The sequence below is a fragment of the Onychomys torridus genome, chromosome 19 (genome assembly GCF_903995425.1).
Source record: "Onychomys torridus chromosome 19, mOncTor1.1, whole genome shotgun sequence".
NCBI lineage: Eukaryota > Metazoa > Chordata > Mammalia > Rodentia > Cricetidae > Onychomys > Onychomys torridus.
In genome coordinates this window covers 22,724,589-22,738,212 of record NC_050461.1, presented here as the reverse complement: position 1 = coordinate 22,738,212, position 13,624 = coordinate 22,724,589, and the positions used below count along the sequence as shown (strand labels likewise).

Genomic DNA, 13,624 nt, shown 5'->3' with positions numbered 1-13,624 from the left:
GTAGGTTATTTTAAAGAAGACATATTCAATCAACAGTGAGGTGTGGAGAAAAATTCACTCTAACTTTAAAGAGGCTCCTTTAAAACTAAACTAATATATTTCATATCCAAATTTGATTGTTTAATGTTTTTAAAACAAATTCATATTTTGTTATGAAATCAAAAGAGAAACAAATTTTAATGCTTCATATTCCAGATGTCTAATCTATCTATCTATCTATCTATCTATCTATCTATCTATCTATCATCTATATATATCTCCAAGTTACCAAAAGTCTTTGGTTGCCAAATACATTCCAGAGCATAAGCCTAGGCCTGTATTTTCCAGGATATGACTGCTTGATACTTTCTTCAAAAACATGCTGGAAGGCAACCAGACTTCTAAAGCTTGTTTTTATGGAGTCAGCTATGGTTTGGTGATACTAATACAGTTTAATGCTTGAGTAAGCTTAATAAAACAAAGCTTATAAAAAGGCACTCTTCATAGAAATAACTGCTTTGAGTAATTTAAATGACAGAGTATGAGTTTGCCAATTTTTCCCCTTCAACAAAAACTATTCAAAGCTATTGAAATGATATAAGATGTTAGTGTTCCATGTAATCTGTCCCAGTGCCACTAGCTGACCATGGATTGAATCTGGGGAGCATTTCTTTCTTCTAGTCTCTAGCAATAAGAGAATTTGTATTCCTAGTCTACCTGACAGAAGACACTGCTAATGGTTATAAAAGACATGTATCTGCCTTTTCTTTTAGTTTTAGTCCATTGAAGTGCAAATATATAATTCCCAGAGTACTCAATAAAATAACTGCTAATTTGTGTAGACAAAGCTGAAATTCTACAAAGAATATGGGAGCCATATGAAAAAATTTAATCATTTCTCATTAGACTTATATCATCGATTTTTATTAAAAATTGTTCTGTGTCAACAGCTATAATTGCTCCAGGAAAAGTCTGTTTTTAGTTGAGACAGTGTTACATATTTTCATCCCATAGAATTTATGAGCAATTTTTGGTCTATTTGAATAGCAATGTTGGAGACTGAGCAACATGCAACACTTTTTAAAGTCAAATAATGAGAGAACTTTAAAAAACTGATTAAGCCAGCCAGTCAGTGATAGCGCACTACTTTAATCCCCGCACTCAAGAGGCAAAGGCAGGTAGCTCTTTGTGAGTTTGAGTTCTAGGAAAGACACATAGCTACACAGAAAAACCCTGTCTTGAACCCCCACCCCCCAAATTGATTAAGCCATGTTTCAGTTTCCTGCCACATCAGAGCTGAGTAAACTAAGCACCCTCTCCCAGATGTGTGCAGCATTAGCAACCTGCTTCCAACTATGAGAGTTCCTGGAGATAGCTGATATAGAGTAATGTCTATTGCTACCCAACTCTTTGCTTTATTAAATATGGGCATGGACATTTTCCTTGTCTTTCAGAGATGCATAAAGGAGCTTCAAGCTGATCCAGAGTTCCTTGAAAGGAACAGGAAGTTGTTTTCTTTTCTCTGTAGATGAAATAATTATAACACACACACACACACACACACACACACACACACACACACACATTCACAGTAAATCTCTTCAATTTGTATTGCTGTGGATATCGCTCTATATAAATAAACTCTGATTGGCCAATGGCCAGACAAAAAATATAGGCTGGACAAGAGAAAAGAGAATTCTGAAGACAGCAACAGCAGTGAAGGGTAAGGTTTTCAGCTCTTAGCTTTTGCTCCGACCTCATGGCTTTTAACTCTGCAATTGTTCTGTGTATCTTATTTAACAAGACAGTTACATCTACATTGTATTACACATTCTTCATTGAATCAAGAAAAATCTCTAGATAGGGCTAGACTTTCAGAAATAATTCAATGAAGATTTGGGTTCCAGTTTAAACAAGTGAATAGTATGCTGTTACAATGGTGCTCATAAGTATATTTCCTTCAAAAGAGTTAAATTGTACTTTGTCAGTTAAAAATTCTCTGGCTCTATTTTCAATCCCAGTGGAGAAATAGAATTAGTTGTAGATTTAACTGTAGAAAGTGTCATTTGTGGTACTGGTAGTAAATTTTGTATTATAATTAAAGATGCATGAAAAAGGCTTACTATAATTGTTTACAAAAACTCCTGAGAGAATTAAATTTGTCATGTCATTGCTTACGAGTTATACACTCTCCTTTTTCACTTACATATAATATGAAAAAAATACAACCTTAAATTGCCATGCTTTTCTGAAAACTTATGGAAATTTTCTTATAAATAGGAAGCACGCTATGTATTTCTTTACATTTGCACATATAAAGAAAACTTGTTGTTTATGTCACCTACAAAAAGCATGGGCTTTCAAGTACTTCTTGCATTTTCTTATGTTTCTGAAAGTTATTTATGGCAGTTGATAGAAGTCATCATATCAACATTTCCCGCAAATACAGTTTGGAACAGAAGTTTTAGGAAGACTTTTTTGGTGAAGAATTCATTTCTAAGGAAAGAGTGTGAATGTTTCACGTGCTTGGAAGGGCAACATCCTCACATTGGATGTAAAGAAAACCTGTTATGAATTCTCAATGTGATGTGACTCCACAGGCCTAAAGGCAGCAAAGTTTATGTCATTCTTAAGGAAGAGGGTGTTTCTATGAAAATGTCTTTAGGAAAAAAATAAACAAAAAACACACATGAAAGTAAAAAGAAATACAAAAGGCTAGTGGGTTTGAAACTTTTGCTTGGATGTATTTCTCAATGAAATAAAATGTCATTACTCAAGGATTTTTTGTTTTGTTTCGTTTCTATGGGTTTGCAGTTCAACAACAATGGACATTTAGCTACATGACTGCTGGGGCTCTGCGAAGCAACTCATTTGTGCAAATTTGACTGAGAAAGAAAAGGTGTCAAAAGAAAGTACTAGAAAATTAATTCATCAAAGAAAATGATTATGCATTCATACTATTCAAATGAGTATGCTAAGAACAACAACAACAGCAGCAAGTCTGCTACTGACTCTTTGATATGAAATCCATGGAATTTGGAAGACTTTCTGTAGATTCCCAAACTTCAGATACGTAGTGAAATACTCATCTTCTCATCTGAGACTTCTGTATTCACAGATCAATTGTCTAAAACAAACCCAAGTTGCATGTATTGGACTTCTCATGGGTCGTATTGGTTAATTTCCAAATCCCTAATGTGTCATTATGTATAGTGCCCACTAACAGTTTGATTTTGGGCTTCAGGGCATATAGAAATGAGTGCCAGTCGTGATTACTGTTATTTTAACATGAAATATGCAGTTCTATTCAAATAGTTATACTAGTTAGGCTTAAAATGTTTTAGTAGTTTTAACAACATTTTAAATAGAAAATCAAAGTGAACAAGTCATCCTATGTACAGAAGTGTATTTCTCCTCTATTTAATCACAAGCTCAAGTCCTAATCTTCAACTGATGTTACTAGGTTGAGGGAATCAGGTGCTTGTGAAGTAATTAGGTTAGAAGAAGTAATTAGGGTGGGATATTTAACAGTACAATTAATGTTTTTATAGCAACAGACACTTAGAGGTATTTTTTTTCTTGTCTATCATTTGAAGACACCTTGGGAAGTCAGACAGCTGCCAGCCAGGAATGTATTCCTTACAATAATCATACCATGGAATTAGAACACCAACCTCCAGAAGAGAGGGGACATGTTTAAGTCTGTGGTTCTTATTATTTCACACAGAATTGACTAAGACACTGAGCCCTCACAGTTTTGAAAATTGATCATCAGTGTATTTTTTTTTTTATTTATGTACTCTGTCCTATCTTGTTTTAGAAAGCCTCTTCTACCTGTAACCTCTTCTAAGACTGAACAACCTTAATAATGCCTTAGTTATCAATTCTCACTGACTCTCTGAAAAAGAATGTTCCTGCTTAATAATAATGTATGCTTCTTAGTCAATGACTTTACATTTACCACTTTTTAAATCTCATTAGTTTTTTGGTTTGGTTTTAATATTTTGTAAGTGCTCAAGATCAAATATAAGGTCTTTCACTTCATTGGTGAACAATTTGTCACTGATCTACAAATGTTTACAGTCCCCAACTAGTTGTGTATAAAAACCAGACCACCTACAATTTGCAGCTCCCATGAGATAGACCTGAATAGCCATTTTCTTTTTACTTCTATCAACAACAGATCTTTCTCACATCAGAAAAAATGTCTAATTTTTACTTTACTTAAGAAGATCTTATGGACAGCATGTTCTCCTAGATGTAGAAATTTTGAGGTTAACATGGCATTTAAAAAATTTCCCTGATCAACAGTTATGGTATTGTTTTTTATCTAATAAGTATGGATTGTGGTTTAATGTATAAAATGTGTTGCACCTAATGTGAAATTATAATTATCATGTTCCTAGTAGGTTATAGCTTTGCCTTTCTCATTGTATTTCTCTGCAAGCACTGTAACACATAAAATAAGAATTGTAGTTGGAGTTTTCCTGCCTGGCCCAGTCAGGACAAATCTCTCTTACCTGCCAGTCCCACAGTTGCTCAGACGCAACCAAGAAAGCACACAAAAACTTATATTGCTTATAAACTGTATGGCCGTGGCAGGCTGCTTGTTATCTACCTTTTCTATCTTAAATTAACCCATTTCTGTTAGTCTATACTTTGCCACATGGCTTGTGGCTTACCAGTGTCTTTACATGTTGCTTTTCATGGCGGCAGTAGGCAGTGTCTCTCTCCAACCTTCTACTTCCCAGAATTCTCTTCTCTCTTGTCCCGCCTATACTTCCTGCCTGGCCACTGGCCAATCAGAACTTTATTTACAAAGAGCGATATCCACAGCACTTCCCCTTTTCTTTTTTTTTTTAAAGGAAGGTTTTAACTTTTACATAGTACAATTACATATAACAAAACAATTATCTAGCAAGAAATGTGTCCCAAATCAGAAAGAATAACACTCAATTTTAAAGATCACAGAAATACAAAGCACTGAGATTTTTGCTCCAAAACATTGAATTATATACTTACCATTGTTTTTAAGTTAAGTGTATAAAAACTAAGCTTTCAATAATAAACAATTGCTAAAATGAAAACAAGAATCTCAAGAGGCATGGGAAATGGCTTCAACTGCTAAAATACAAAGAAACATCTACTATATTCCAGAAAGAACATACTGAATAAATATATTAATGAATATTTTAAAAAGTTGGGTTGCAAACACCACCATACTCCTCACAGGTAGAAGCATCTTCCTGCTTCCATTGGGTAAACTGCCATTCCATTCCAACCTCACTTGCTGCAATGGACGAGTCCCTTTTTTTAAGGCACATCTTCCCCTCATAACTTGTTTGGGCCTTGTATTCTGAAACCACCACTTTGGGATCAGGGCTTTCAGTTTATATTTGGGGGACCCACCCTTTCAGACCAGAAGAGTAGCAAGGGTAAGTCTCCCTCTCCCTTGATCAGACACCCATTGAGCTGTTTCTAGGTGTTTCTAGGAGCACTTCAATTATAGAAATTGACTTTGAAGCTCTCCAAAGAAATTCTTTTCACTTTAAGATCATGGCAGTTCAGTCACTTAAAAAACAAAACTGAAATCTAATACTTCCTTTCAAACCTAAGAGTCATTTTTACAAAAGTTCAGGGATTCAGAATGCTCTGATTGATCAATTATCATGGTAAAACCAGATGAAGGAGAATCTTATTTCCCTAACAGAGGCAAGTACCTCAGTTAAAACTTGTGATGCTGCAGCAGAAACACCAAAATAAAACTAAAGTTATCAGTATACACCCCTGTATCTAGAAAGGCCGGGCACATGTCTGGATCTAAGAACAACTTGCTCCATTGGTCCACACTGTGGTTGATACTGAGTTTCTACATCTTGTAGCTGAATCTCTATGGTGAACTTGAGAGCCACTACAGGCTCTACTCACAACTTTGTAGTAGAAAAATAACATCTTTTGACTGTTTCATAGAAAACTGAGGCACGGGAATCTCTGCCACCTCTCACAATCATGAACTGTGATCTGAATGTACAAACCTGGGTTAAAGGTTTGTTCTTATGGTTGATGATGCAGAATTGGCCTTCATTCTGCGCTCAGCATTAGACAAAAAAAAAAATCACCCAATAGATGAGAAGAAATGGATAGGTATTGAGGAAGTTGAAATCATATTATTTTTGTTTTTGTTATTTTTGAGAGAGAGAAAGAAAGAGAAATAACATGAAGTTGGGTAGGTAGAGAAAGAGAGCTATGGAGGACCTGGGAGTAGTTGAGGGAAGGCAAAGAGTATGATCAAAATATATTGTATAAAATAAGATTAAATATAGCTACTGATGTATTCCTATCTCACTAGATAAAGTTACCAAAATGTCTTCTGTAATTTCATCATCTCCTACCAAATAACATGGAAAATGATATTAATGTAAATATGAGACTGTAACTGAATTTGGAGGAGAATCAGGTTTTAGTTTATTACAAAAAGTAATTCTCTTCCTTTAAAAAGGGTTAGTGATTTCGTATGTGTCTCATGTATCTAGACTCTGTGTTCTTATAAAAATACTTGATTTCTTTTAGGTCAGAAATACCATATATATTGATGAGATATATATGACTATTTTAACATAGGTCATTATTGACTGTTTCCATAAATTATATTTTCTGTTAATATCTTTTAGTTTTTATATACTTAGAGAAAAGCATAATTAATTCATCCCCATCTCCATATGATACATATACATTCTACAAATACTAGTTACATTAGAAGACAAATATTTATAACCTTTCAGCTGTACCCGTACAAGGATCTTTTCAAGCCATTTTCTAGAAAATTCTTATTTACATACGTTTTATAGTCCAATGGACAAAGCTCATTCTAATATGTCATTGTGAATATGTATTCAGTGTATTTTAGGAATGCACATAATGCCACTGATAATATATAATATTATCTCTCTCTGTTGCTCTCCAAATATTGAAGAAACACATGGTATTTCACAAACCACATCCCATGATGAAATGCAAAATTCATTATGCTTTTATGTCACAAAAACACAGTGTCCGCTGATATCACTGTGTAACCTTGGCCTGTCTCCCTGGAGACTCTTGGCAAGCCTTATATTTCTGGTCCTTTACAGGAACAAAAAGGGGCAAGTGCAGTTGGCAGTCTCTTCAAAGTGATCAATAAGGCATAGTGAGGTTGTGTGACTTCTGCCAGGAGGGCTTCTGATTCAGTCTTCCATGCACAGATTGATTGCGAAGCCATCTTCAGAACCCTTGTACTAGTTGCTCCATACTCTGCTTTACAGCCACATGGGCTGTGCATTTGGAACTCTACTTCTTTTGAGCATGATTCTATATGGCAATCAAAATAATCAAAACAACTAGAATTTAAGAGGAAGCACAAACAGTAGCCCCACTTCTCTACTCCAGTTCTGAAGTGTGAAGTTTCCAGACGTGAAGCCCACGACAAACAACTCAGTCACATTTACCTCTCATTTTTCCAAGAACATCAATAGCTTGCTTTTGTCTTTAAAGTGCTTCTCAAACATTACATCATCTCAGATTACACACTCTGTCCTTTGAATTTATCTTGACCAGCTGTCAAGGAAGACAATTGTATGCCCTCTTGGTGTTCTGCCTGTCGGCACATATTCTTTGTGTAGCTTCTGTAGCAAATTTGAATAGAAAATGAAAGGTACAGTTTAGTGTGATTTATGACAAAGGTGAGAAACTTGCTTTTGGCAAGATAACCTTCTGATTACTTTCCGATTGTTTCTTGTTTTCCAGTGGGATACTCAGCATGCATTTCCATAGCACTTGGGCCTTGCTTAATTTTTATATGGAAAATTTGACAGTGTGAATATGAAAACATTAAAAAAAGATAGTGAAATTACTAAAATAGTGTTCATTTTATCATTTCCGTCTGTTTGAAAATTCTACCATACCTTTATTGTCAGGATTATAAAGTGAATTAAAGTTCAGAACTTCTACTAATTCTTTAAAAAAAAACATGAAATTCATATTTTAACTGTGAACTCGTATTGCTTGTTGAATTTGCATTTTTCTATTTTTCTTGATAGAAAATTCATATTTCATTTAAAATCCTCTATTTTTTAAACATGTGATGAATATTCTGGAAATTTGAGTCCCGTCTCTTCAAACTCACACATTCAGTGATAAGACACCCAGCAGGTTGGCATAGCTCTATCTGCAGCCGCACGTCTTGACATGCTCAAGTGGATCTCAAGTGCAGAAACAATCCTTTAGAAGTCATAGAAAGCTTTCCAGAGGTTAAAATACTGGAGATTAGCAACACATCAGCTTTCAGGTAGGCTACTTCTAAACACTCATAATTCATTTACTATCCTGAAAATCAGTATTCTGAAGGTTTGATTCACTTGTGGCCGCACTTGGGTCTTAAATCTCATTTCAAAGCACTCCAATCATTCATCCATTTCAGAACTACCATTAGGAGTGATGGGAATTTGGCACAAAAATCAATGAGAGGATATGATGTGAATTCTTTCTAATTTTTTTTTTCTTTGAGTACCACTTCAAATACAGGTTATGAAATCTGTTTTTAAAGGTAGTAGTCTACTTTGCTATCATTTCCACAAAATTGAGTTCATGAACTTGAAACATGCGTCTCCATAGTTTTCCTTTTTTAAAAGGAAGTCTGGCAATATTATTGCTAATATCTATCAAAAGCTATTTTTAAAATCTTATTTAAATCATCTCACCAATGGTGCCCCTGATTAACATTTTAACCTTTGAATATCTAAGACCATATTTACCATTTTATCCTAAAACATTCCTTGTGTAATTGTGTTTTATTTGAGCAATACATTGATATGCACTAGCCTCTGGGTAGTCAAAGAATTATATGACTTTTATTTCTGTGAAGAGAAAGTACCACTTTATGGACAAAAAAAAAGCATTCAGACTTCATTAACTCAAGTTTTTACTTTACACACAGCATTTTCATATTTTCAATTGAAATACTTAAAGGATATTTTATGAACTAAAATTGTACCATAAGCATTACTGTGTACAGGTCTGTTTCAAGAGCCCATACTTTATTTTCTAGTTTAAAGGATTTCTTATAGTGAATATTTGTACCACTTATTCTATATCACTTAGCTAAAAGCAAATAAAAGTATGATCATACCCTGTGACAAACAAATAAAGCATATTTACACACTTAAAACTATCTAGAGAAAATTGGGGAAAAGTGGAACATTTTAACAAAAGTTTTTGAATGGAGACTTAAAATGATACATTTAACTTATTTGTTTATAACTTTCCTATCTTATATATTTTGTAAATTGTGACATGAATTATAGATTCTTGAAGTCAAGTTAACTGATATCCTAATCTCCCAACATTACTTTTAGGTCTGTGTACTTACCCAAATATAATGATGTCAGTGAGGGCAAGTTAGGCAATTAAAACAGAGTGTCAAGAAAAATTTCATTCATTTGAACTACTTTATCATTAATTTTTATTCTCTCCAGAAGAGGATTTTTTTCTTGCTTTCTGAACTTCAAGAGCACCCAAATCAAAGGCCATAGTAGTAAAAGGCATCTTAACCCTCAAACTCAGCTTCTAATAATGAGAATGGGGAATTGTACTGAAGATTATTTATCACTTAAACCCCTGTATTTCAGGATAAAATCCTGAGACTGGGGTAACATGCTGATGGGTTATGGGTTATTGTCTTGCACTGTGCAAGTATGTTCCACTATAGAAAATAGCACCAATGGTTTATTAGGCTCATATAGCCTATGTTATCTCGTTTCTTATATTTGAAGTTCATTTATGAATTATATTTTATTTTTCTGGCTGTGTGACTAGGAAGTACATCTACAACTACAGCTGTGATAGACAACAAAAATGGATCCGTGCCCAAGTCCCCTGGAAAGGTGCTGAAGAGGACTGTCACAGAAGACATTGTGACAACCTTCAGCTCCCCTGCAGCCTGGCTTCTGGTCATCGCTCTGATAATCACATGGTCAGCAGTTGCTATTGTTATGTTTGACTTGGTGGATTACAAAAACTTTTCAGGTAAGAAGCCTTCCATTGGGACTTTAAATCAAAGGACAAATGTTCTCCTCAGGTGTGGCATTGTTTCTTTCCACCCCGACTTAGTGTGAGGAGTTAAACACACACATACATGCCATGAATCACCAGAGTCAGTTTCTTCTGTTTCCTTTCTTGGTCTATTCAAGTGTTCACTGATTTGAAAATGCAACCAGTGTCTTCATCTTTAAGGCCTCATGAAGGCTAAATGGTGTACCTTCATAAAAAACCAAAACAAACAACAACAACAACAAAAACATGATTAAAAAGCCTAGTGGAGCTATATCTTTGAAACTGAATTAATCAGCTATGAAGGAAGAACAACCGGTGGGTTTTATACTTGACAAAATAAAGTACAGACTATGTTAAATAATTTTGGATGAACAAAATATTTTGAATTTTTTCTAAGGCTCACTGGCATGTGCTCTCAAGTTTCTTTTCCAGGCACTCTATGCTTCTCCTACTAACCTGCCTATTTTCAAACTCACAAAATAGAGAATGTCAAGAAGTTTTTCCCGGAATTGTTTATAATGAGTTATTACATCTTGATTGTCTACATGCCCCTTATATGTTTGGAGCACAGCAGGAATAATGGAAGTGAGAAAAGATATATTTTCATTATGGGCTATTCAATCTTAGGATTCACTGTTTGTCTCTTTGTTCAAAGATATTTTATATGTTGAAATTGTATATATCTACCTCCACTCCTGACACTTATTTTAATTCTCTATTGACTATGAGTTCCTGGAGGAAATGAATTATGTGGGTATTCAGTACATATTCCACGAGTAGATAAATAGATTTATGCCCATTACTGATTACCACTAGTGAAAATATTTCCTTGTCATCTTAATGTCCTCTTCATTCTCTCCCCCTCCTCTCATTTTCTCTCTACTTCCACTGGCAGTAGGATCTTTAGCATCTGGACTCTGAGAAATGGAATCTATATATTCAGGAATCCTCTCCTTCTCATGGAATTTTAGTCATTCAATAATTACTTATCAAGAACTTACTATTTGTACCAGATAATAGACATGCTAGACGAACCAAAACTGTAATATAAATTTCATAAAGGCATCAATGTCTATTATTTGAGTTTATGGATACAGAGGCATGACTGATATAATCTCTGCCAGTTATATCTTTGGTAGTTGGACTATGTTTGGCATCATTTACCAGAGAGATAAGACCAAAATAACAAACAATGAAAGCCATAGGTTTCTGCTCTAATAGGTAATGCATTTCCTGTATTCTTTCATAATTTTTAAAAGAAAATACAGTTGCATTATCTATAATTTAAAATGACAGAGTTTTAAGTGAAAAAATATTTGTTATATTACTCTAGAAAACTGCACTTTTACTAAGTCTAAATGGACTGCAGTATTTCATATATCCTTTCCATTAAAATGTAATTTCATTTACTTTGACCTCAAAACTAAATATGACCACAAATCAGAGTTAACTCATTTTACAGTATATATTTTGAGGAGTTCCATATTAATCTAATATCTCTAAGTTAATCTCATAAGCAGACACAAAAATTTGTTCTATAAAATGCAAAACTATCTTCAATTATATTTTCAGATTAGATTACTTAAATATAGGATATATTTTCCATGGAAGTACTGTCATCAAGTGTTTGAATTGGTACCTGTCACAGACACTTTATCTGACAGTTAATACTTCAGTTAGTCTTCAACATGAAGAACAGCTCCTCTGTGAAACTTTCTTCTTATAATGCCTACATTTGTTAATGATAAAACCAGTCATTCCCACAAGAAGACCCTGCAGTCAGGTTTTATAGTCTCTTTGGATTGAGATAATTCATTATAGCCTATGCCCCATAAATACAAATGACTTATAAATCTGAGCTTTCTTATTAGTGACACAATATCTATTATTATGCTTCACACTCATGTCTTTCTTCATGGAACTTATGAAATTTTGTACCAACTTCATCAGTCCCTTCCCATTAATAGATCCTTAAAGACATCTTCATAATGTGAATATCTGAAAAGGTCATGTTTTCATAGTTGCCTAAGTACAGCAAATACCTTTTGTATGAAATTCAAGTCCTTGCCTAAGCTTTTCATTTTTATCTTGTAACTGAGTGCACATATCCAATTTATTACCATGTTTGTTTTTGTTCTTACCTGCTCATCCTGGGCACACACCAACTTTTATTTCTTGCTGGCCATGTACAATGGCATTTCCCCAGCTCTAGGCTCTGGTAGAGCTAGTATAGTGGCTAATAGTTAAGAATGGGGTCTCCAGTGCTTCATTTATCTGCTATCTTAGACCATGCTGCTTGACAACTTTTTGACAATCAACATATATAGCCACTCTTGGCCTCAGTTTTTTACATCTACAAAGTGGGGATTGTGAAAACATCTATGTTATAGGATTATATGAAATAATACTTCTAAAGAAGCTGTAAAGAACCCATCTGTCATAAGTATTCCACTCTGGGAGTGAAATTTTTCTTCACTTCTGTCTTGAGAAGGCTTATTCATGCTTCATGACATATTCCTTCTTTTATGATGCATCCTTTAACATCATAAGAATAATGCACAGTACTATATTTACTTTCTTCTAGTACTATGTGGACACATCTATTTAGATGAATTAGTACAATGGATTAGAAATATCAGTTGACTTGACTATATCATGCAGAAACCCATTTTTTTCAAAGCAAAGATTGTTTTAGTCTTCTCTGTGTGACTATCAGACATATAGGAAGTCTTTTGGGTCATATTACTTAAAGAAACACATAATTATGATGTTTTGAGATTGAAGTTACATCTTACATGATAAAGAAATATATGTATATAATTTATTTCATTTAATGGGAACTTTTTGAGCTTGACCTTGGGAATCAAGGAAGTAGTGAAGCTAGGGAATTCTACTTGCCTTTTTAAAAGAGCAGTTAACCATGACTAACAAACTGCTTCAAAAAATAAAAGACTTAATAAAGTTACATTTGCAATTTTAAATAGTATCCATGGGTCAGAAAAATGGAAGTGGTTTATATAGGTTACTCTGCATTAAGTGCTATCCTGAGATTGTAGTAAATACATTGGCAGAAACAGCACTTGATAATGTGAATGGAACTATTTGCAAGATGTCTCCCTCATCAAGCTGTTGACACTCGTGTGTCCCCACAGCATGTTAGATGGTGCCACCGTGATAGGAAGGAACAGAGCAGAAGTTACATTCACCTCATGTTCTAGATTGGAAATATGAATTTTCATTTCTACAAAATTCTTTTAGTTTCATAGGATAACCCTACTGCATATTATTTGGAAATATGCTTTAGAAGCATGAGTACAAAACAGTAAAGATCATTGGAATGGAATATAAGGTGATGTATTTGTGTCTGGCTGCTACATACTTCATGCTCAAACAAATCTATATTGCCAAATTATACATCTTAGATAAAAACTCAGATGTATGGTAAGAACATGCAACACTCTAGTTGACAAATGGATATTGTAACAAAAACAGGCACACAGAAAAACAGGCCATATTAAGATGAGTGGACCAATGGGTAAGAAATTTTAAAAAAATATAA

General features: G+C 34.2%; 1 protein-coding gene across 1 annotated transcript in view; it reads left to right on the top strand.

Moving 5' to 3' along the window:
* The window catches only part of Trdn (triadin), a 124,495-nt gene that overhangs the window by 37,169 nt on the left and 73,702 nt on the right, over positions 1 to 13,624 (top strand). Inside the window, exon 2 of the mRNA XM_036169278.1 lies at positions 9,829 to 10,038. Coding sequence (XP_036025171.1) covers positions 9,829 to 10,038 — 210 coding nt within the window. The remainder of the gene's footprint in view (positions 1 to 9,828; positions 10,039 to 13,624) is intronic.